Source organism: Melopsittacus undulatus, chromosome 1, assembly GCF_012275295.1.
Source record: "Melopsittacus undulatus isolate bMelUnd1 chromosome 1, bMelUnd1.mat.Z, whole genome shotgun sequence".
NCBI lineage: Eukaryota > Metazoa > Chordata > Aves > Psittaciformes > Psittaculidae > Melopsittacus > Melopsittacus undulatus.
This window is the reverse complement of record NC_047527.1, coordinates 92,169,923-92,191,714: the sequence shown is the minus strand read 5'-3', so window position 1 is coordinate 92,191,714 and position 21,792 is coordinate 92,169,923. Positions and strand designations below refer to the sequence as shown.

Sequence of the window (21,792 nt, the reverse complement as noted above, 5' to 3'; positions counted from 1 at the left end):
ATATGTTTCAATAGTAGTTTTGATATAGATTATATATAGAAGTTGGTAAAGATTTTTGCTTTCTTCAAAAAGCTAAAAAGGCATTTTCAGTGCCCAGTAATTCCCAGTGTGAGTATTGGCCACTGAGTTTGAGTCTTCAGCATTACCAGAACTCCTGATAGCTTTGATAATTATATTGACAGGAGGTTTAATACCTTCTTCAAGGAAATAGATCTTGGGGAGAATACTCCTATCGAAAGAAAAAGTGATACCCAACATTTTGTTTTCAAGGAATAATAATAATAAATAAAAATGGAAGAAGGAAGAGAGCACTAAGGATAAGACTAAGGGTTTTTTCCATCATAGCTTAGGTTCTGTGTCTTGATCCTGAGTGTGCTTGTGTGCTGCTCTTGTGACTGCATGTCCTGCAGTTCTTGCGCTGGAGGTCAGGAAAATAGAAACTACTGAGTCATTTTTGGACACAGAAGGTGATCGAGAGGGTCACTCTTCAAGTAGGACACTGCCCTACAGGCATTTCCTGTGAAATGCCTTCATTAGGTACGTGGGGAAGAGCCTTACTGATTGGGGCCGAGTTTCTTGTTCTTTTTGCCTTCTTACTCTGTTACTTCTTGCATTTGAAATCTGTTTTCCCAAAGGTCTGAGTTGTCCTGAAAATTGCTTTGGTTAGGCACTCCTTAAATTATCATTGCTGGGAATGTTCAAGGTTGCTGTTTTGTCACCACTGATAAACACAATTTTGAAATGTTTGCCCACCTGTTTTAATGGAGAAGGGATTTTTACTGCAGCTGCTGTACCTGTTTCACAAATAGTGGTGCCCCAGCAGTTCCCACTTTTTTGCCTGATGCTTTTTTATTTTAAAGTAATCTTGTTACTTCTGCTAGAAGGATTTGGCAAATTTCCAGAACAAGTTTTATATGTAGACCAAGTCCATGTCCTGGCTTTTTATGTATGAAAAGATGCTATATTTACTTTGGTTTTATCTTGAGACAGAATTTTTGTCTTCCTCTTGCATAATCATTTTTGAACCTTCAAAAAACAGTCTGACCATTTTTTACTGATTAAAAAAAAAAAAGCTGCTTCTCTATGAGAAATGCTTGGCTGAAAGCACATATTTGAGTTTTTTAAAGTCTCAGTGTTTAAATTAGGAGTTACTAAATAATCCTGTCATGATTTTCCATGTTAACCAAGGGGAAAATGCATAGGACAACAGATTAAATAGGCCTACAGTACTGCTGCATTGATGTTAAGTCATTACACAAGAGCATGTGTAGCTGGATAACTCTTTTAACTGGGCAGCACGATCCACTGCAGATAGATGCTGTTACCAACTCCCCTGAAGAAGAGTTCATACAAGTGGAATGTGAGAAGAGAGACAGTAGCTTTTGGATTATAAAAGTTCAGAGAAGGGTTAGAGCATTCTTATTGATGACAGGGGGTTCTTTATGCTTAGATCTGATGTACAACAAACAAATGCAAAGAAGTAATTTAAGCCCCTACTTATGTGGAGATGAGGTAACTGTTGCATTTTGCTTATAGTTTGATAGCAAAGCTACATCTTTCACTCTGCCACATCAGGGAATGTTCTGACTCATGAAGTTGTCTCATTCTATTTGTGATGCAGTAAGTGACTTAGACCTTCCTGTTAAATTGTCATTATGGGTTTGTTTGTTTTCTCTAAAGAGGAGAATTCCAGAACTCTTTTTCCTCTTGTGGACTAAGTGTTGTCTTAGTATGGAGTCTTCTCTTGGGCCATTTGATGTGTTTTGCATTACACAGGGGGAAAGGGAAGGAGGTGAGGTTACTGTGCTACCTGGTTTAATCCTTCTGATATACTTGCAGCAACAGACATTTTGGGAAGAATTAGGTTACAATATATTTGTAGAACAGATGCTGTAGTAATTCTCCAGTGGCAGGGAATCCAAGATGTTCTACATCTCCAAAAGCCAAAGGGAAATGATCCATCTTCTTCTGCACTTCAGGGTTTGTCTCGCAAGGAATTTGGTGTTTCCACCAACAGAGCCTGTGGTTCTTTCTCTACATTACCCTTCATGGCTTGTCTCACTAAGGAGATCAGCTGTTGGAAGACCAGGCAGAGAAAATCTTGGCTCTTGGGAAGTTTTAACAAAGAAGGTTGCTTTGGTTGTTTCCTGTCCTTTTGGGATTCCGAAGGGAAAAGAAAAAGAACTTGTATAATTTACTCATCCACAGTCAGTTTACCATGGTAAAATGTGGAAAATGCATTTCAGCTTAAGGTGTGTTTGTAGCAATATAAAGCTGTCAAAACAACAGTGTTAAATGTCTATACTATAATGTTCTCAGATGTGCAGAAAAAGTAACTTGGATCAAATCCCAGCATGTTAAGTGTTTTTACAGAATGCTCTTCCAGGTCCACAAGTCCACTGAGCACAATATTGAATCTCACTTGATTTCTGCCCAGCAGGAACTCTTGACTGAAGTGGTATTAAGTCTTTTCATTAAAGCAGGCTCTGATAGCTTGTTTGTCTGATAGACCTACGTTTTGTATTTGTAAGTTTTGAGCTTTCCTCTAGTGAGATGCAGTACTGTACTCTTAGTTTAAGCAGATCATCTGATAGTACTTATTTGCTCCTTAAGGCTTGTAAGTAATGTTCTTCTTTGAGCCTTAGAAGTCCAACCCATGCTAGAAATTTTGTCTTGTATTGGTGTCTGCTAAATAGTCATCTCATAATTTTCTTTATATTGAGTCCTTTTGGTGCTGTTGCATTACTGCTGGCAGAAGCTTTTGTCAACATTAGTGCCTAGAGAAGAGTGGAGATAATTATTAGGTTTTGGCTGAGTTTTCAAGTCTATATTAAGAGATTCAGTAAGTAGTATTGTGAGTAATGCAAATAGAAAATAAGTTATTGCGGTTCTGTGACTCTCAAGATTTCGCAAAAGTATTCTTGCAGATGAAGCCTTTTTACATTTCTGGTTTAGGATCCACAGAAAACAGTGCAGTCTAACTGCAATTCAAGAGTCACAGATTGTACTGCTTTAAGAGACATGCTGTGTAACCAGAGTGCCTAATTTGTCTTTTTATGTGCTTCTACAGGTGTTTGCCTTTGATCACTGCTTCTGGTCCATGGATGAATCAAACACCACTAAATATGCAGGTAAACTATTTTCCATACATCTGGCAGTGTGACTAATTTGAGAACACATGAGAGTTTGGGTTTGTGTTTCGTGGAAGTTTTTTTTTTTCATTTTGATCTGTGATGTTCAAGTGATTTCTTCACAGAAGCAGACTCCTCGTTTTTACAGGGATTGAGTCATCTGAGTGCTGGTGCCTCAGTTCAGAAGGAATGCAGACTTTAAGGTGCCCAGGAGGGGTTTAGGAGGGGTGCTTTTTATGTCCAAGCTGTAATGGTCTTTTTTATCTCCTGGCAGTGCCTTTTGTGAGGATTTTTTCTGTCACTTAGAATGAAATTTCAGTTCTGCATCAGTGATTTCTTATGACTAATGCTAGTGATGAACATGTGTGTTCTCAGTGCTCTGTGTTCCTGTGCATGAGAAGAATAAAGTATGTTCTCCTCAGGTAGTGTGCTTATTTCAAGTCTTTCAAGTTTTCATAGTCTAAAAGTTCAGATCCCCAGTGGTTTTGAGTGCTCAGCTTTGTGACTCCTTCCTCTCAAAAGCTGGATAATCTGGACAAGACTGTAATCCCAGTAGTTTTCTCATAACTGGATTTGTGCAGTAGCATATTCATACTTCATAAGAGAACTTGTTTTGATAGAGCTGACTCTGAACACTGGGATTTTAAAGCTGTGGTCCATGGAAAGGACAAAAAAAGAAAAAGACATTCAATTTAGGTATTCATATTCCGAAGTTCTGTGGCCCGTAAGAAATCTTGAAGGTTGATAGGGTTAATTAGCTCAAAAATTGAGATCAGTGGTCTAATATATGAACTGTCATATACTTATGTTAAAATATATGTCTGACTGCTGTAGTCCTGGTATCAAATCCCAAATCTTGGGAGTTGCACTTGATCATAGATTCCACTGTATTTCTTGCTTGCCTGAGCAAAGATATGTTTCATCAGGAAAAAACTTACATGTCTGCTTGTCTTTCAGTAACTGTCTTTGCATTCATCATGTGCACTGTACCGTATTCTTAGTTCACGTTGGTAGAGTCTGGAGCACGCAGTACATCTGTTTGTGTCTGTATGCTTCCATTTCTTCCAAAGGAATGAGGTGATAGTACATACTCAGATCTTGGCTCCACTTGCCTCCAGTGTGCAGGTGGGAGCTGCATGTTATAAACCCACAGATAGAGAAGAGGAAGACCACAGAAACACCCCTAACCAGTTAAACTTGTTTCTGTCTACAGGCAGATTCAGTGGAGTTCTAGATCTAGCTAGACAGATGTATTAAATACTCCCTGCCCAAAGTAATCTCTGTGAATGCTTAAGTTTAATGTCATTGGCAGGCACAATTAAAAGGAAACATGTATAAAGCTTGAAATCTAAGTCCAGAGTGCTTGTAAGTGTAACTAATATATGAGCTTCAGGCTTAAGTAAAATACTTGAAAAATAAAAGTCATGTAAGACAAATTTAGTTACTTGAGAAACCCTTTTATCTGTATCGAAATACCTCGGAAGATGTGACAGTGAAAGGTTTAACCAGACATTCTCAAGTTCTAGGCTACCCTGTCAGTCATTGCTCTCTGTATGAAACCAAAACATGCTCATCTTGCATTATGATGAATAGAGGTACTGTGGTGTATATCACAACATATTAAAGATTTTGTCAATTGACATATAGGACATCAGAAACCTCACAGTATGATGTGAACTACAGGCAACACGTGTATGAATTCTTTGTTGGCTTAGATAGGTAACTCTTCCATGTTGGTTTTGGGGTGGTTTTGCATGTCAACAAAACCAAAGTTTGTGCTTTCCTGGAAATGCATATTTGTTACGGGATCCTTAGAGATGTCACACGTGATTATGGGCTAGGTTTAGTTTTCACTTTGCTGATTGATCTACAGTACTACCAAGACTTACTAATATTTTTTGCGCAAGAGAGAGCTTCTTGTTTGGATAAAGTTCATTGCTTAATTGGGTAATTGGTTACAACTTTCAGGCTGTGGGGGAGCAGAGCTGACCCTGAAATGGGATTAGCCATATTCTTCTCTTACAGTCAGTTTATTCTGTGAGATGTCTTCAATTTTGTTGGCTGAGCATAAGGTTTACTTTGTATGTACTAACTTTCTTTCTGAACTCGTGTTCAGGAAGCAGAAGGGATCTTATTCCATTTTGGAAGTTACCTTCTCTTTCCAGCATTTGAAAACACAGGGGTTGTTGCTGTTGGTAGCAGAATTGGGTTTTTAGCAATTTTGGTGGGTTTTTTTTTCCCACTGGAAAATTGGCTTCTAAAATTCTAAAACGATCCATCAGTCTCACTAACAGAACAGTGAAGGTAACCTCCATGTGATGAAACATACCTAGGGAGGATCTTTGCAGCTGTCCTTGCAGGACTGTATCTCTTAAAGCCAAGAGGAAGTCTGGAGCATAGAAGAGGAGAAAGCTCTTTACAAGACCTTTGTGTAAGTGTGCTTTGCTTTCAGATGCTGTAGAAGATGGAGGCTTTTTTACAACTTGGTATCACATCTTAGAGATTGCAAGATCCAGAAACCCCTCTGAATTGCTTTTACAACTGAAAATGAAGTGTTTATAATTGATGTTAAAGTGGATGGGTGGTTTTCTTTTTTTTTTTTTTGGAAGGGGGGAGGAGTGTTTTTTTTTTTTAATTTTGGTTTGGTTTTTGTTTCTTTTTTTTTTTAATTCAATGAGTTAGCAGATAGATGGATGATTACTCTGAATACTGGTGCTCTGTGCTTCTGAATAATTTGTGGCTGTGTTGTTCCAAGCAAGGAACAGTTAAAATCTTTGGGTTTGTGCTGTTTGTCAGATGCTAGCTCCTGCACCTTTTTTGACTGTTTAATTCTGAAAGACATAGCTGGGTACTTGGTGAGAATATGACCTCTTATCAGAGAAACAAACCAAAAATAGGTCAATGGAACAAATTTTTGAGGAGAGAAGGGAATTTGCTTCTAGGATAGAATGAGTTTGCCTTGATCTGGAGAAGGGCTGGAGCTTTGCCTTACAGACTGCAGGAGAGGTATTTTGAGAGTAAGTGGAATAACCTCTTACTTCTGTCTGTTTCTTGACTTGACTAGTTCAAGAGTCAGTTTATGGATAGTACCAGCTTGTCTTGAACAGCTCACAGAGACAAATAACAGCTCAGCATTTTGGTGGAGAGGAGGACATTGAGAAATTCTCAGAGTTGAGAACAAAGAATTCTTTGTTCTAAGCCTAGACAACAGTAAGAGCCTATTGAAGTCTGCAGTGAAGTGGATTTTTAAAAGGAAGGAAAGAAACCCTTCAGTTTGGGAAGGATTCAGGAGAGGGTATAAATAACTACTGTGGCACTTGGGCAGGTCCATTCCAAGGAACCTGTGTTGTATCAACTTGTTGGTGGATTTTTCTGAAATTCCTTAAGCTGCATCACATTTGGCCTGAAATCTCAGTTCTGTGTTTCTGCAGGCTGCGTTGCCCTGAAAGGCTAAACACCTGACTTGGGGCTAAGATTTCATTTAATAGGAAATATGTGTGCTGACTACTGCTCTTTTAGCAGCTGTTTTAAAAGGAAACAAATTGCCTTAAAGGACTGTACACTTCTACCCTCACGAGAGATTGTAAATTTTGATCAGGCATGAGTGTCTGTCTGAAATTGTGACTAATACTTAAGCTATTACATGGGAGAAACCTATCCCTTTCTTGCCTTTCTTTCTGTTCCCTTGACTTTTTAATTCCCAATCTCCTTTTTATTTTTTAAGAGGAGCCTCTACATGGTATGTAGGGCTTAGTTTAATGTCACACAGCTGACATCCGACATACACATTTTGGGGGAAACTTACTCAGTGGGGCTTTAATGCTGTATGGGTCAGGCACTTGAGACAGACATTACTGCACCTAGTTTGAAACACTGGAGAACTTTTTGTGTGTTAAGGCTTCTAACATTAAAGACTCCAGTGGTTTGTCAGTAGGGCAGTGTTAGGCTGCAGTAGTTAGATGATGCTAGCTGTTGTGCTTTTAGGTTTTTGTTTAAGGTGAACTGTAAACATCTTTCTTCCCATTTTAAAGGGATTCTTTAAATAGTTACCTGGCAGAGCTTTTAATAATTCTGATCTCCACAGATCAAGTTTTATTGTAACTATTAGGTCATGGAACCAGCTGTGATTTATTGCTATCAAGATTTGCGTATTAAAATGTTCTGGCTTAGAGATTAAGCCCTTAAGAGACTTGATTTTTCAGTGTTGTACATAGCAAGTTGTTACTTGGTTCTAGGTATTTCTGCTGTGTAAGGCAGGGGGTTTCTGGAATGGCAGCTGTGTGTCATAATGTTGCAGTCACAACCTGGCTGAATGACTCTGTGCTTGCATGAAACAATTATCCGTATTTCAGGTTGACAGGTTGTTGTGAACTAAAATACTAGACAACTAAAAACCGCACACTGAAACAAATCTTAGTTACAGTACAACTCGTTTGTTGCTAAATGGGCAGCTCTTGGGAAAGGCAGCAACTGCCTTTTTAAAAGGGAGTTTTGTTGGAAAGGGAGTGGCCCTCCTTCCTCCCCTCCCTTTTCTTTGTTCTCTTCTGCTGTTTGTCACCAGCCAGGGGAACTTGAGAATGTTTAAGCTTTATTTGTAAATAGCTTCATTTTGCAGGTTGTGAGAAGGGGTCCTAGGGTTTCTCTGCAATGTGGAGGTTTCACTAGCTGCACTGTCAAATTGGAGTTCCTGACTGGGGCTTCAGGAACTGTTAGGGGATGTTTTGGAGGAAGAGAAGGGGAAAGCACATAGAGATGTTAGAGAGAATAATATCTTGTTCTGAAAATTGTGCTTTGTGGTTTTGTATATTAGGCTATGTATTTATGTTTCTGTTTTCAGGGACTTTTAATTATCTTACACGTTCTCCAAATTTAAATGTTCCTATAATTCATACTGGCTTAAAGATTCCAACTCCGATTTCTAAGATTTTTCTGTGCACCTCTATGGGCAGATAATATGATGTCTTTATTTTAGGTTTCTTAATTTAAGAGCCACTGTTTACATGTGCACTGCCATACTTTGCTACCTTTGTTTTATATTTTTTTTTCTGTTGGAATACCCAGCCATTTCAGAAGGTAGAGAATGTGTGAAAAAACCTTTTAGCTTCCAAGTGCCATGCTAAATACCCTTGATACATAGTGATAGCACAAGCATGGCATTTGAAAGTTTCAGGAATGTAGGTTAAAAATGTAAATCTGAGAGGAGGATGTTTCCTTTAGCTTTCAGGTAAGTCACAGATACCATTTTGAATGCTGAAGTCTTCAGTATCTTTAGTGTGGTTACTGCAACATTTGTTATCTTGGTTTATATAGTTATGGAAGAATGTCAAGAGCATGTCAGAGTGATGAACATGTGAAAACCACAGAATCATCAAATGGTTTGGGTTGGAGGGGGCCATAAAGATTATCTAGTTCCAAGGCCCCTCTCCCCCCCCTCCCCCCCTGCCATGGGGGGGGGGGCAGGAACTAGGTGGAAGGAACTAACCTTCCACTATACCAGGTTGCCCCATCCAACCTGGCCTTGAACACTTCCAGGGATGGGGCAACCACATCTTCTCTGGATCAACCTTGGGTCAGTCTCCTTCTGGAAGTGGCAGCCTGAGAGATTGAGAGTTATTCATTTAATCTATTGAAGATTTACTGTTTTCCGCCTACTGTTAGCATCAGGCTTGTAGTTACACTTGTCAAAATGTGCAGATAATGTCTTGAGGCTATGAAGACACTTACAGCTGTACAACTGCATTGTCTGGTAAATGTAGAAAAGATTTTCATGTTGTGTTGATGTATGCCTTCAGAACTGAGTGGCTGTCCACCAGTGTTTCTCGGTTTTTGATTAGAAGAGCATCTCTAACAGTGTCTTAGTAGGCTTTCACACCTTGCAGCGTTAGGGGCACTGCTACATGGGCCATAACTAGAGGTAGAGGGTATACAGCAGCACTGTCTAGTAACCTTTCTCACTGTGTGATTCCAGGTTGACAGTCTTGCTCTTTAAAGTAAAGGAAACAAGATTTTTTTAGGCTGTCATCTGTAAGGAGAATTCACTAGACTTAGCTCCCCAGTCCTTGAAGGGATGAGCAGACAGGAGATCCTAGTTGGTGAGAACTGGCAGCTTGTCTGCTTACCCTGTGTTCTTAACAGTCTTGGGTATGTTCTCCCCAGCTTGGCTAGTCGGCATGTCTGTCAGTCACACAAGGCTTGCCCATGTTCTGAGCAGAAGATGGGAGAGGGAATGAGTGTTTTGGTGTCAAGCCTTTAGTTGCCTTTATAAGAGGCAACTAAATGGTCTTAGCCAGCTGGAAGATTGGGAACCTTGTCTGAAAGACAAAGGTTGATGTAAGGGAAATCTTTCAGTTAACTAAATATGGTTGGGGGTTTTTTCCTGTATTTCTTCCTTTTACTGTAAATTAAGTTAGAATCAGTTTAAAACTTCCATTTACCTATAAACACTAGGTGTCTGTGAAAGAAAAGTTCCGTAAGCAAAAGTATTAATTGCAGGTGATATAGGTTTATTAAGCAAAACAAAAATTGTCTACACTGACAATGGAACTGCGTTATTTTTTTGACCGTAAGTGCCCATAAACATAATTCTGTATAATACAGATCTTTAAATCAGTTTGTAAACCCCGTAATTAAATTTGTGGGAGAAGCAGTGAGGTTTCTTAATGAAAAATAACCAAATATTGTGGATGATACGCTGTTACCCTCAACAGTACATTAGCAAATGCGTAAAATATCCATGATTGAAGTTTAACATGTTGCATTATTTTCTATTAGTGCACTTAAAAACAAATCTTTTTTTATGCCATGGCAATTTGTCTGGTTACTGTAAACATCACTCTATAATGACCCATTTGTCTATGCTGGTTTTGCTGAGCTCTTAAAACCTGTTATAAAAATACCATTTTAGAATTATGTATCTGTGTCTGACTGACTCTGTGTTGACTGTTTGAAAATTATTTTTTCTTTCTGAAAAATTAAAAATAAATAATAATCCAGCTTTGTCCGTGGGATTCAGACCTGTTTTCTTCCCTGATATTTAGCAGTAGATTCTGTAAATTATCTTACGGTTATCATGACTGTCCACAGTGTTATAATGTTTTGGTATCTGCTGGGGTATTTTTGCTTGGGGAACATGAAGGTTACTGGTTTATTGCTGGTCAGAAGGTTTTTTCCTCTTCTGAAAAATGGTTTTATTCTCCACTCATAATTATTATGGAATATATATTTCTAATAATTATACTCTCCTTCAGTCTTTGCTTATGTTTGCATTCTTGCTCAGCAAGATAGTAAGTGGCTCCCTGATTCTTTGATATTTGGTAACTTCAAAATGGGCCCTCAGGAGGTGGTTGGAAAGCAAATTTTTCTGTTTTATGTTCTTATCTCCCACTGATATGTTTTCTTTATTGATTCTTCTGTAGTTTAACATTCTCTATAGCTTTGCCAGTGTTTGAACGGTGTTGTCTCAACATAGATTTGGAATGAGAAGTGAATGAATGTGTATGGGGAAGGAGATGGAGTTATTTCAGAGTACAGCAGATTCTCTTCTAGGTTTAACTCCTGTATTCCTATATTTAATTCAATTTCTGAACTGTGTTAATCCGGAGCAGTGATACTTTTTAGAATTTTAGAAAATCGGCTGGAAGGATACACAAAGACTATTTGATAGGGCATCACTGGTTTTTTGGGTTTTTTTTCTTTACAGCAGAAGAGAAATTAGATTACAGTTAAAGGAAAATTAAAGTAATGTAGCACTTGTAGTTCTAGTTAGGTGCCTGTAAATCATTCCACAGGTTGTTCTGCAGGAATTTTCTGGGCTACCAATTATTCAAGGATAATGGACTGTAAATATTCTCATGTAATGTATAAATTTATAGTTAGATTTTTTTTTTATGTCAGTATGTTCCATTTTGGGAACTATGGAAATCTTTATTGCATCCACTGTACAAAATCATTTCTTGTAACTGACAAGTGCTGAAAATAACTTAGCAAAATGAGAGATGCAGTGATCATAGCTGTTCAGAAAGTCAGCAGGCAGTGAATGTAAATTAAAACCAAACACCAGAAGCTGTATAAATACAGTCCTTATCTCAGCTCTGCTTGTTTTGAGTGTACACACAGCTGATATAATTCTCTGATGAACTCAAAGTAGACAAGCCATTGACCCTCTTCGTGGTGTACAAACTGTGGGCTTTCCTATTAAAAAAAAAGATCATCCACCATGCCTGTTTTCATCTTCTACATGTAAAAGATTGAAGTGCATCTGAAATCTGCCTGGCACACAGAGACAATTTTCCGACTGCGAAGTTCTGCAGCTGATGTTTTAAACTGGGGATCTGGCAAAATACATCCTCAAAGAGCCCTGTTGAAAGTCTTGCAGCCTTCTAATACACATTTCCTTCCTGAATGTCGTTAGAGTGAATATCATCTTGGTTCCAGCATCAGTTTGTCACGGAGTGAATCATAATAGCTTATGGTGAGACTTGAGGCCAGTTCCCAAGAGAACAACTACTACTGTTTCTAGCATGGTATTTGTTGTACCTTTAATATCCTAGTTCACTAATGTGTTACATTGCAATTCAGTTAAAGACTTTTGGTTTTAGTTTTTGAATAAGGAATGTATATTAATTGCAAAATTTGCACTTAAATAATACAAAATTTAGACATCTATTTTATTTTCTAGGCATTCAACTTATGGCACGTTCCAAAGAACTGCTCCCTTCACAGGAAAATCAGCAATATATTTAAACACACTAGTTTCAGGCAATGGTTTTGAACTTGTCACTCAGTTGTATGTGGAATCATTTGTTTGTTCATCAGTGCACTCAATAGTATAAATAACTTTAAAATATTTATTTTCTAGGTCAAGAAGTGGTGTTCAAGTGCCTTGGGGAAGGAATTCTTGAAAAGGCCTTTCAGGGATATAATGCTTGTATTTTTGCCTATGGACAGACAGGTGAGTCGTGTGTGCTAAACGGGAAGAACGCTTTTCATGCACATGGGAAATGGGATGAACAAAACATAAATATTAATCTAGATAATATTTAAAAATTGTACTTCAAAATATCACAGTGTTAAATGCCAAACATTTACCACAGTGACAATATAAAGTTCTTAAAGCAGCTCTGCAAATATGTTATAGTTAGTACCTGTTGGGGCTGCTTTCAAAGCCTGAAAGGAGGAAGTCATACCAAAGGTTCATTCAGTCTTTAATGTTTGAGGGTGTTCAAAGGGGGCTCAATCAACAGTGCTGCCAAAAGAAAAACTATTTAAGATCATTTTTCTTTTTGTTTTCCTGTACCTTGGAGTCCACAGAACAAGCTATCTGTCTGAAATAGCCTGTCATGTTGTTCTGATACATACTTCTGGAGGAATAAAAAGAGAATTAAAGCATGCTTCATGAACAAATGAGTAGCTCAGAAACTACATTCTAAAGTATTTTCTTCTCCTTTTTTCCTCTAGGTTCAGGAAAATCCTTTTCAATGATGGGCAATGCAGAGCAGCTGGGTCTGATCCCACGGCTCTGTTGTGCTTTATTTCAGAGAATCTCTGTGGAAGAAAATGAATCTCATACATTTAAAGTTGAAGTGTCCTATATGGAAATCTACAATGAGAAAGTCAGAGATCTGCTTGACCCAAAAGGGTGAGTAGCTTCACTCTGTCCCACATCCAGCCTTATTTTTTTATTTTTTTTAAACTATAAATGTAGAAATCCTCTTGAAAGCTCTTGAGAAGTTGTTTTGGGGTTTTTTCCCAACTGTATGCACACAATCCTTCTTTAGAAAAGATTAGATATCAAGCACTAGAAAAGAATATCCATGTAAAGCTTATACATAAAGTAGTAACTGGTGTGGATCAATCTAAATATGGGGGTACCATTGAATGATGCAAGCAAATAATACATGAACAATGTACAAATGAATTCTGGGATGTTTTTGTCATATGATCCAGACCAGGCATGAATTTTCATCAACTAGAAGGAATTCAAAACTCATTTACAACTTGGTTCTCATGGATTAGATGTCACACTTTTTCAATGTGGAAAATTAATACCTCAGAATTTACCTATGGCATTCTTTCTTATATTTTGTCTATGCAGAAGTACTGGTTAGGCTCTCTGGCTTGGAGCTGTCTAGTCAGGAAGTAGTTTTGATAGCTTTTTTTTATATGAGCATTGATTATATGTGGTGTGTATTTTAATTCTTGAACATAATTGCAGTAGGTGCAGAAGTATGCAAGTTAGTTAAAAAGATAGATTTGAGACTTATTTCATATATGTCAATAAGGTGTAGAAAATGCAAGAATTGAAGCAAATTGCTGGGGGGCAGAGCGGAAGATTTTTTGTTTCTTTTTTTGTCGGCATTCTTTCTGCCTAATACGGAATCTCAAGTTTTGTTCTAGCCACAAATACTGGGGTGGAAGGATGCATTAAAAATAATCCATGTATGTAGATTAAAACTGGTTAGATTATTTTGAGTCTTTATTGCTAATTTGAGTTTAAGAAAATCTGGAAGACTTTTTTTCTTCCTGTTACAATTAAAGGCATAAATTGACTTCTACTATATAGAAGATTTTTGTCATTTCGTACTACAGTTTTTGTTTTTCAATAAAGTTTATTTTAGTGGATTGTGTGTAAAGTCTACTTTATTTCATAGGAGTCGGCAGTCCCTTAAGGTTCGAGAGCACAAAGTTTTGGGACCATATGTAGATGGCCTGTCTCAGCTGGCTGTTACAAACTTTGAGGTAAATCTAAACCAATGAGAAGTTTATAAATAGCATCTTTTACATAAGCAGTAAGAATCTTACAAGAGATAAAAAAGTGTCTATCCAGTCATTTTGGTTCTTGAGTGTATTTATGGTGTCTGAGAATTGCAAAGATCTTCTCTAATGCTTCAGGAGAATTTATTTCACGTAAAAACATTGGAATTGCCTTTTATGTTAGTTAAAAATATAATAGCAGTGTTTGGCTGTTTTCAGTGCATGCAGCCTACATCGAAAACAGTGTCTCCTTTGCACATTTAATACAAGGCTTCCAAAATAAGAATATTAGTCTTCTGGCATGAATTCGTTTTGATTTTCTTGTTGAATACAACCTGTTCTTTTATACGGATGTATTGCATGAGAGGCTACAACATAGCATTTATAATTCATAAATTAAATCATGACAGCATCTAAGCCCACTTGAATTGCCAAAACATATTCAAGTAAGTCAGTAGTAAGTCTCCTAATAGGTAGAAGCCAATGAACTACTGCAGCTACAATGGAAATAATTAAAGCGGTGCAGTTTTTGAATTGTGTAGGCTTCTTTTTATGAGGAAGTTAATTTGTGAATGTTGGTTTTTAAAAAACATTCATGCTCTGTGTAGCATTATGTGGGAACCATTTAGCTTTTTAATGGGGATTTTTGCTTTTCTGAAGCATCTGTGCGTATTACAGAGTAATAAAAACAGCGTTTGCAGCTCTTGATGGTGAAATGCATGCTTTGAAAACACACCTTTTTTTCAAATTCTAGAAAATTCTATTCATAATTAGTTTTTGGCTGATGACTTTTATGAAACTATGTTGGCAGACTCAGCAAGCACATATATCACACTTGGCATAGTCATCTTTGGTTTTATATATTTGGAAAGGTCCAGGCTCTGAGTGAGGTAACTGGGCCAATTAAATTAAGATAGTGCAGTTCAGTGAAAAGGTGCATTGTGTTCACTTGTGTAAGTTGATCTGTGCTGGCCTGTTTATGGGCATTAAACGATGTGATTTGTAATGTGGATGTGGCCAACATATTTTAGAAGCAGATAAGAGCAATGTGCATTGCCTGTAGTTGCAAGGGGTTTTAAGTGTAACACTTAAAGCAGACATGATCTATCATCAGTCTTTGGAATTGCATATCCCCTGTCCCTGTACATCTCAGAAAGTGCAAAGAATTTTCTCATTGCTTCTGCCTTCCTTTCCTTCTCTGTCCCACATGTACACACCCTCCCATCTAGATGGGGATTTTGTTCAGCAAGCACATTTATCCTAGCATCACTTTTTACTCTTTTTGCTCTAGGATATTGAGTCACTGATGTCAGAGGGAAACAAATCACGAACAGTTGCTGCAACCAACATGAATGAAGAAAGCAGCCGCTCTCATGCCGTATTCAATATTATAGTGACTCAAACACTTTATGATCTGCATTCTGGTGTATGTATTTCTGGTGATTAATTATGAAGTCATGGTGAATTCTTCCTTCCTCTTACACATATGTTGTCTGTTTAGCCATACTTCTGCCTTTAATGCCATGCGATTCTAGTAATTAAAGCAATACTAGCAAGACCATAGGATTGAGAGAACCCTGGAAGAGTGAGGAAGCACACCAGATAAAGCAAACAGTTGGGTCATTTCTAAATATCCTATTGTTACCATTAAACCTGTCTTGGGTCTTAACTGTTGCTTAGGTCTTAACTGTTGCCATGTTTTCATGGCCTGCTCTGCCAGTAAGGTTATTGGTGTTACCCTACAGCTGATTCTGGTTCATTAGTGCTTCATCCCTTATTACAAAATAAATGAGTGATTCTTAAAGAGCTATAAAACAATTCCTTCTTCTCTCATATCTTGAATTTGGTACTATAACCTGCATTATTATGGAGAAAAGTATTTCATGGTGCCAGTGCCAGATGTGTTAGCACTTTGCGCCTGTGTTTCTTAGCTGTTGTTTTTCCATGTCCCATCTGCACAGAATTCTGGAGAGAAGGTCAGCAAGGTCAGCCTGGTGGATTTGGCTGGAAGTGAGAGAGTGTCCAAAACAGGAGCTGCAGGAGAACGCCTGAAGGAAGGCAGCAACATAAACAAGTAAGACATTGACATATGCAGGTTGCAGGGCTTAATCTTTGTAAGAATCACTGTTGTTTTCCTGGCCACTTCTGTTGGTGTGCTTGTCACAAGTCAGTTCAAATGATAGACCTCATCAGAAGCAGTTTGTTACAGCTTTTTCAGCTGCTCCATGCTGAACACTGTGTTTTCTTTATGTTGGTATAGGGACTCTGAATCATACTTGACTCAGATGAGGTCTATATGAATTTTTATCTGGAAAAAGTGACAGCAGCACTCTTTAATTAAGTATATACCTTTTGTGATTCATTTACACACCCTGTCCCCAGGCTCATGTGTTTCGTCTCATCATCTGCTCAAGGAAGAATGCAAAGTTGCAGAGTCGAATGGCTTTGTTCCAACATGTATTAAAATATGTAAGGATATAATTCATGGTTTAAGAAAACCAGCTCAGAATGAAGCTGTGTTAGTTTAGCATTGCCTTGAGCATTTGTGCTCAAGCAATGACAAGTTTCAAGGCACTTTTTTGCTGTAATTACTGTGTTACTGCCCAAAAGCAAGAATTTAGCACACTATTACTGCTGTCTTAAATATACTAATTTTCCTGGGAAAGAGAGAGTTCAACTGTTACATTAAAAGCCAGTACTTTTTCAATGTAATTTTAAAATATTACAAAATATTTTGGTATTTTAAGTCAACAATGACAGCATGTCGTGGTTTAAAACCAAACTGCACAGCTCGTGCACTCACTCCCCCCTTTGCTCCCCCAACTCCCAGAGAGTTAGGAAGGAGAATCCAAAGAATGTAGCCCCCGCGGGTTGAGATAACAGTTTAATAACTAAGGTATAACACAAATCACTGCTGCTACTACTACTACAAACAATAATGATAAAGCCAATAACAAGAGAATACAACACCTCACCAGCCACCGACCCATAACTCACCCCACCCTGCCCAACCAAGCACCGACCGATACCTCCTCCACCCCCCCAGAGCTCCAGCCCTTCCGGGTCTCTCCTGGTTACATCCTGGGTATGACGTGCTATGCTATGGAATACCTCTTTGGCCAGCCTGGGTCAGGTGTCCTGTCTCTCCTTCCTCCTGGCTTTCCCCCTCCCCGGCAGAGCATGAGCTCAGAAAGTCCTTGGACAAACCAAACATTTGAGCAGTAACTCAAAACATACTTGCTGTCAGCAACCGTTCCCAGCCTGAAAGTCAAAACACAGCACTGCACCAGCTACCAAGAAGGAGAAAAAATGACTGCTACTGCTGAACCCAGGACACAACACAAAGAGTGTTTGAACAGCATTCATACTTTAAATGATTTAAAATTACCTCTTTTTAGAGTTTGAACATGTTTGCTCTTTCTAGCTTAATTTCTAATTTACTTTGTGGTTAATGTATCATATTGGTAGCCACACTGAGCAGTCCTTGTGAAACAAAATTGTGCCTCTGCCCAATGGCAGGTATTGCACCTTTACCCCACAGGTTATTAGTTAAATTCAGATTGGTTTTACTACAAACTGTATTTTGCATAAACAAAGGTGAAATGAAATGTTTCTTTCAAATTCTTGAGGAAGAATTCAAATGCCAACTCTCCCAACAGCTGTTAACAAGTTGGAAGTGTAGTTATACATGCAGAAAGACTTTTTCTTTCCGATTAGGTTGTTTTCTCAGTGTTAAACTTTTACAGCATTGGTGCAGTAAGGGAGGGTTGTTCTGCACATGCTGAACCTCTGACAATACAGGACTTCAGATGCAAGCACCAAACTTTTCTGTAAAAGCTGTTTTAAAAAGAAAATGGACACCTCTACATTTTCTCATCAGTTAAATTCTAGTGTGATATAAATTTGAATTTCATAGTCCATTTATTAAGCATCCTTTATTTGAAAACCCTTTTGGAACTTGTAGGCAAAAGAGAATTCTTAATGCTGTGCTTGGTGTCTTCTGTTAGATTTTTTTATTATTACTAGGCACTTTATTAAAGTCTGACTTTCCCTGGAAGCCTCAAAATTGGTATGCATGTTTTATCAGACTAGTTCTTCTGATAGCATTGTATATGGTGTTCTCTTGGGTGAGATGCATCATATTAGGGAAAGAATATTTTTCTGGAGTGATACAGTGTACTTAAACAGCATACCTTACCATGCCAGCTAATTTTTTTTACTACTTTTTATTCTTTCATGAAACAACAGTAACATGTATTAGTAACGTGTTATGTTTAGTGAGCTCAAAAATGGAGCTGCTGAAATTACCTGGCAAATAAATCTGCTTGTGCTGTGTTTTATTGCCTTGCAGAAAAACGTGGAAATTATATACCTATTTCTGTATTTACAAGGTAGGGAGCAAACACACTCAGCTGTGCATACCAAAACTGTGTAGTGTGACATTCTGCCAGTCTCTGCAGGTGTCTGCTTTTTGTTTCTGATGAAGCCTGGCTGGGACCCTCATAGCTGCCACCTCAGTCCCACAGATCATCCTCTTTCCTATCTTGGGACAGTGTGTTGCAGAGGGGATGCATGGATTGCGCTCCCACTTCCTGAAACAACAGAGAGTTGTGTCATTTTATTAAAATCTTCATAAAGTTGTCATAAAGGTTACTTCTGTTTTTTCTTAGACCTGGTGAAGAGTTTCCTTGGTGAAGATGCTGGGCACCTGGTCTTTATTATTGAGAGTTCTGGGGGACTTGCCACACTTCATAGGAAAGCTGTATGTGCTTGTTCCTCCCCAAGATGTACTAGTTCCCATACAAAGTGTAGAAACACAGGTGTTTAACAACTCTTTGTGGTGTAGTCAAAGAAAATCTGGAATACAATAGTAGGAGGAAGCAGAATAAACAAACTTTCAATTAGTGGCTAAGAAAAGTACTTTCTGTGAGCAGTTTGCAATTTTAACTCTGATTAGTAAAATCATAGTGGTTGTCTTTTTAACTTGAGAATGCAAAAAGAAGTCTTTAAAATGTAGGCGGAGGAAGGAATGGATTGAGACAGGTCTGGCTCTAATCTGATTTTAGGAAGGTTTATTCTTTTTTTGTATTCAGAGTTAACTAATAGTAAGGTGGATTCTGCTCATTGAAAAATTTGGTGGTAAATTTTACAGAAGTGGTGTCATTTATGGACAGAGCTGTTGCCTGTAGGGAGGAACCACCACTTCACTTTGAGCATGGCTGACCCAGGCTGGTGGTGGAAGTGTGCCAACTTCCCCACCACCTGCTAGCAAGGGCAGCCTGGTCATGTCTAAGGAATATGGACAAGGATGACTGAAAGTGAGTAGAAATGGCACCTTCCCATGCTCTTGCATGACATAAATTCACTGTACTGCTTCTGAACTGCCTCAGTCTGCACTATGGGCTTAAGCCTTTCAGCTGATTCATTGTATAAGTAGTGAGAGATAGGATAAGAGTAATGATGGATCTCTGATGCATCCTTTAACATGAAGCAAAGCAGCTGATGAGTCCTGTAATTATTTTGTTGAGCAGCCATTTCTTTTATTGCTTTCCTTAAAGTCTTTAAATGGCTTTGTATTATGAAATCTCAAGCAGAATACATAAATTACTCCAGTTTGGTTTTTATTGCAGATGTTAATAGTCTTAAAATAAAATCAGTATTTATAAGGAGCAGAAACATTATCATATCTTTTAATTGTGTGTTAATAAGCTGTAGATTATAATTTCCTGTTTATTAAAATGCAGTGCCCATAACTCAAATTAGTGTTGCAGCCCTGTTGTGAAATATTTTTCAGGGACAGGCATTTTTGAATCCCTGTTCTTCCTGTCTTCCTTCTGATTGTCTCTTTTGTCCCTCTCCCTCTGTTTTTTTGGCTTTGGTTTTCATGTTTCCTCTCATTTAAAGATGAGAAAAAGGAATCTCAGGAAAATAGGCTAGGGTGGTTTTTTAACATAATGTTCCTTGAAGATGGACTCCGTTGGAGTACGCTGGTGGTACTTTTCAGTTGTGCTGTAGGAGGTTGCTATGGAGCAGCATAGCACATCCTACTGTTTGCTCTCTCATGTTTAGCATGCTGTCATCTCTGTCTGTGGAGGCTGGAGGCAAGAACCAATTCTCCCTCCCCCAGCCACCACTCAAAAGGGTTTCAGAGATTGTTAGGCATCTGTTTAGGTCACAAACTAAACCTGTCCTTTTTGCTATGAATTTTTCGAAGGTCAATTGGAAAGTTGTCCTATAAACAAATTTACAAAGTAGAGTGCTTTCTGGGAGACCAGATTGCATAGCCTCTCCTGAAATTTCTTTTTCTTTCAATTTTGCTTTCAGGTCAATGCTGTCTTTGTGCCATATGCAATGTGGGACATCTTTTGTGACATATGTAATGGTTCTTATTACCTTACCCTCAGATACCTTCCTTGAAATAGTCATGTGCAACGTTTTGTCATGTTTGAAATGTCATTTCTGAACCAGTTGTAGTTACAAGCAACAGTAAGGCCCATTTACAGATACTGTGCAAATGCTGCCTATTAGCTAAAATAGTGATGCTACTTTGGAAAGAAAACTCAAAAGGATGGAGTGGAACACTAAAGTTAAAGGTTTATTTGACTGTCTAATTGTGATGCTGCTGAAGTTTTCCTTGGTAGTTACAGAGAGTAGCTGGATATATGAGCACAAGCATGACAGCAGTATGCTCTTGGGCTTCAGCATTGTCTGGTTTAAAACCCTTGAGGCATCTGTTTAATGTTCTCAGGCTCCTGAACAAGCTTATTATCTTAAACATGCTCACCCCAAGAGCCCCAATGTCATTTAAAATTTACACAGGGTTGTTTAACAGTTGGATTATATAATGCACATATGCTTTGCACAGATTGCTAAGACAGTTACCCCTCTTAGAAGGAGTGGTACATACACAAAAGTAACAAGTTATCTCTATTTTCTTCAGGATTCAAGTGATGTTTGGGATGCGGCTGCTAAACTATTCTGGAGCTTTTGTCTTTCATGCATGTGCAACATTTCTGTAGCTGGGAGATTGTTTGATCTGTTCCCCCCACAAGAAGCTAGTGAGGCTCTACCTCAGTTATAAGAACCCATTTATCAAGGGACCTCCTAATCAGTCTCTTCTGATGAGCAGTCTTCCATTGTTTTCTGATGTCTGACTAGTTGCTGGCTCATCAGGCAGACTAGTTCTCCTGGGCCATAACTGGCTGTGTCTTGAGGATCCTTCCTGATAGCTAGAGAATTGTTCAGTTTTAGTCTGGTTTTGAACCAGTGCTCTTAAAACATGGTTCCTAGAGATGGGGGACTTGTGCTGTGCTGCCAGCACTGACTTGTAAGAATGTCACGAGGCAGTGTCCAGGATGGAAAGATTTTTAGTCTCTGAGAAAAAGTAAATGTCTAATCAAAGACAGTGACTCTCCATGTAATGAAGCAGTCTAATTTACCCTTTTCTAACTATTTTAAATATCTGAATAGTTAAACTTGGACTTACTACCAGATAAGATGAAACACTGCAGATACCATTTTTTTCTTCCAAATGTGCAACTTTAATAATACATTGCCCTGTATTCAGCAATGGGTTAGCTGATCTCCTGTGGTCATTTCCAATTTAAGTTATGCTATGATATTTAAAAAATTGGGATGTGTGGTTCTACAGAGCACAAAATCTTTAGGAAATCCTTTTTCTGTGTTTTATTAAGTCTATATTTGTAATATACGTTAAAGCTGTGCTGTGTTACATTTTTAGATCACTTTCAACACTGGGCTTGGTTATATCATCACTTGCTGACCAAGCAGCAGGGAAGGGGAAGAACAAGTTTGTGCCTTACAGAGACTCTGTACTCACTTGGCTTCTCAAGGTAATTAGTATTTTCCATTCACCTCGTTCACAAGATGTCAGCTTAATAATTTGTAG

The 21,792-nt window shown here is 38.2% G+C and overlaps 1 protein-coding gene across 5 annotated transcripts in view; it reads left to right on the top strand.

The window, feature by feature from the left end:
* Positions 1-21,792, top strand: part of KIF13A (kinesin family member 13A) — a 110,698-nt gene that overhangs the window by 44,898 nt on the left and 44,008 nt on the right. For 4 of the 5 annotated variants that reach the window (XM_034064124.1, XM_034063839.1, XM_034065074.1 and 1 more), the window contains exons 4-10: positions 3,071-3,131; positions 11,989-12,081; positions 12,588-12,768; positions 13,781-13,868; positions 15,175-15,309; positions 15,845-15,957; positions 21,625-21,736. In XM_034064124.1, the coding sequence (XP_033920015.1) occupies positions 3,071-3,131; positions 11,989-12,081; positions 12,588-12,768; positions 13,781-13,868; positions 15,175-15,309; positions 15,845-15,957; positions 21,625-21,736 (783 nt within the window). Of the gene's footprint in view, positions 1-3,070; positions 3,132-11,988; positions 12,082-12,587; positions 12,769-13,780; positions 13,869-15,174; positions 15,310-15,844; positions 15,958-21,624; positions 21,737-21,792 lie in introns of those variants that run through there. The other variant, XM_034064410.1, reaches the window with a different exon arrangement.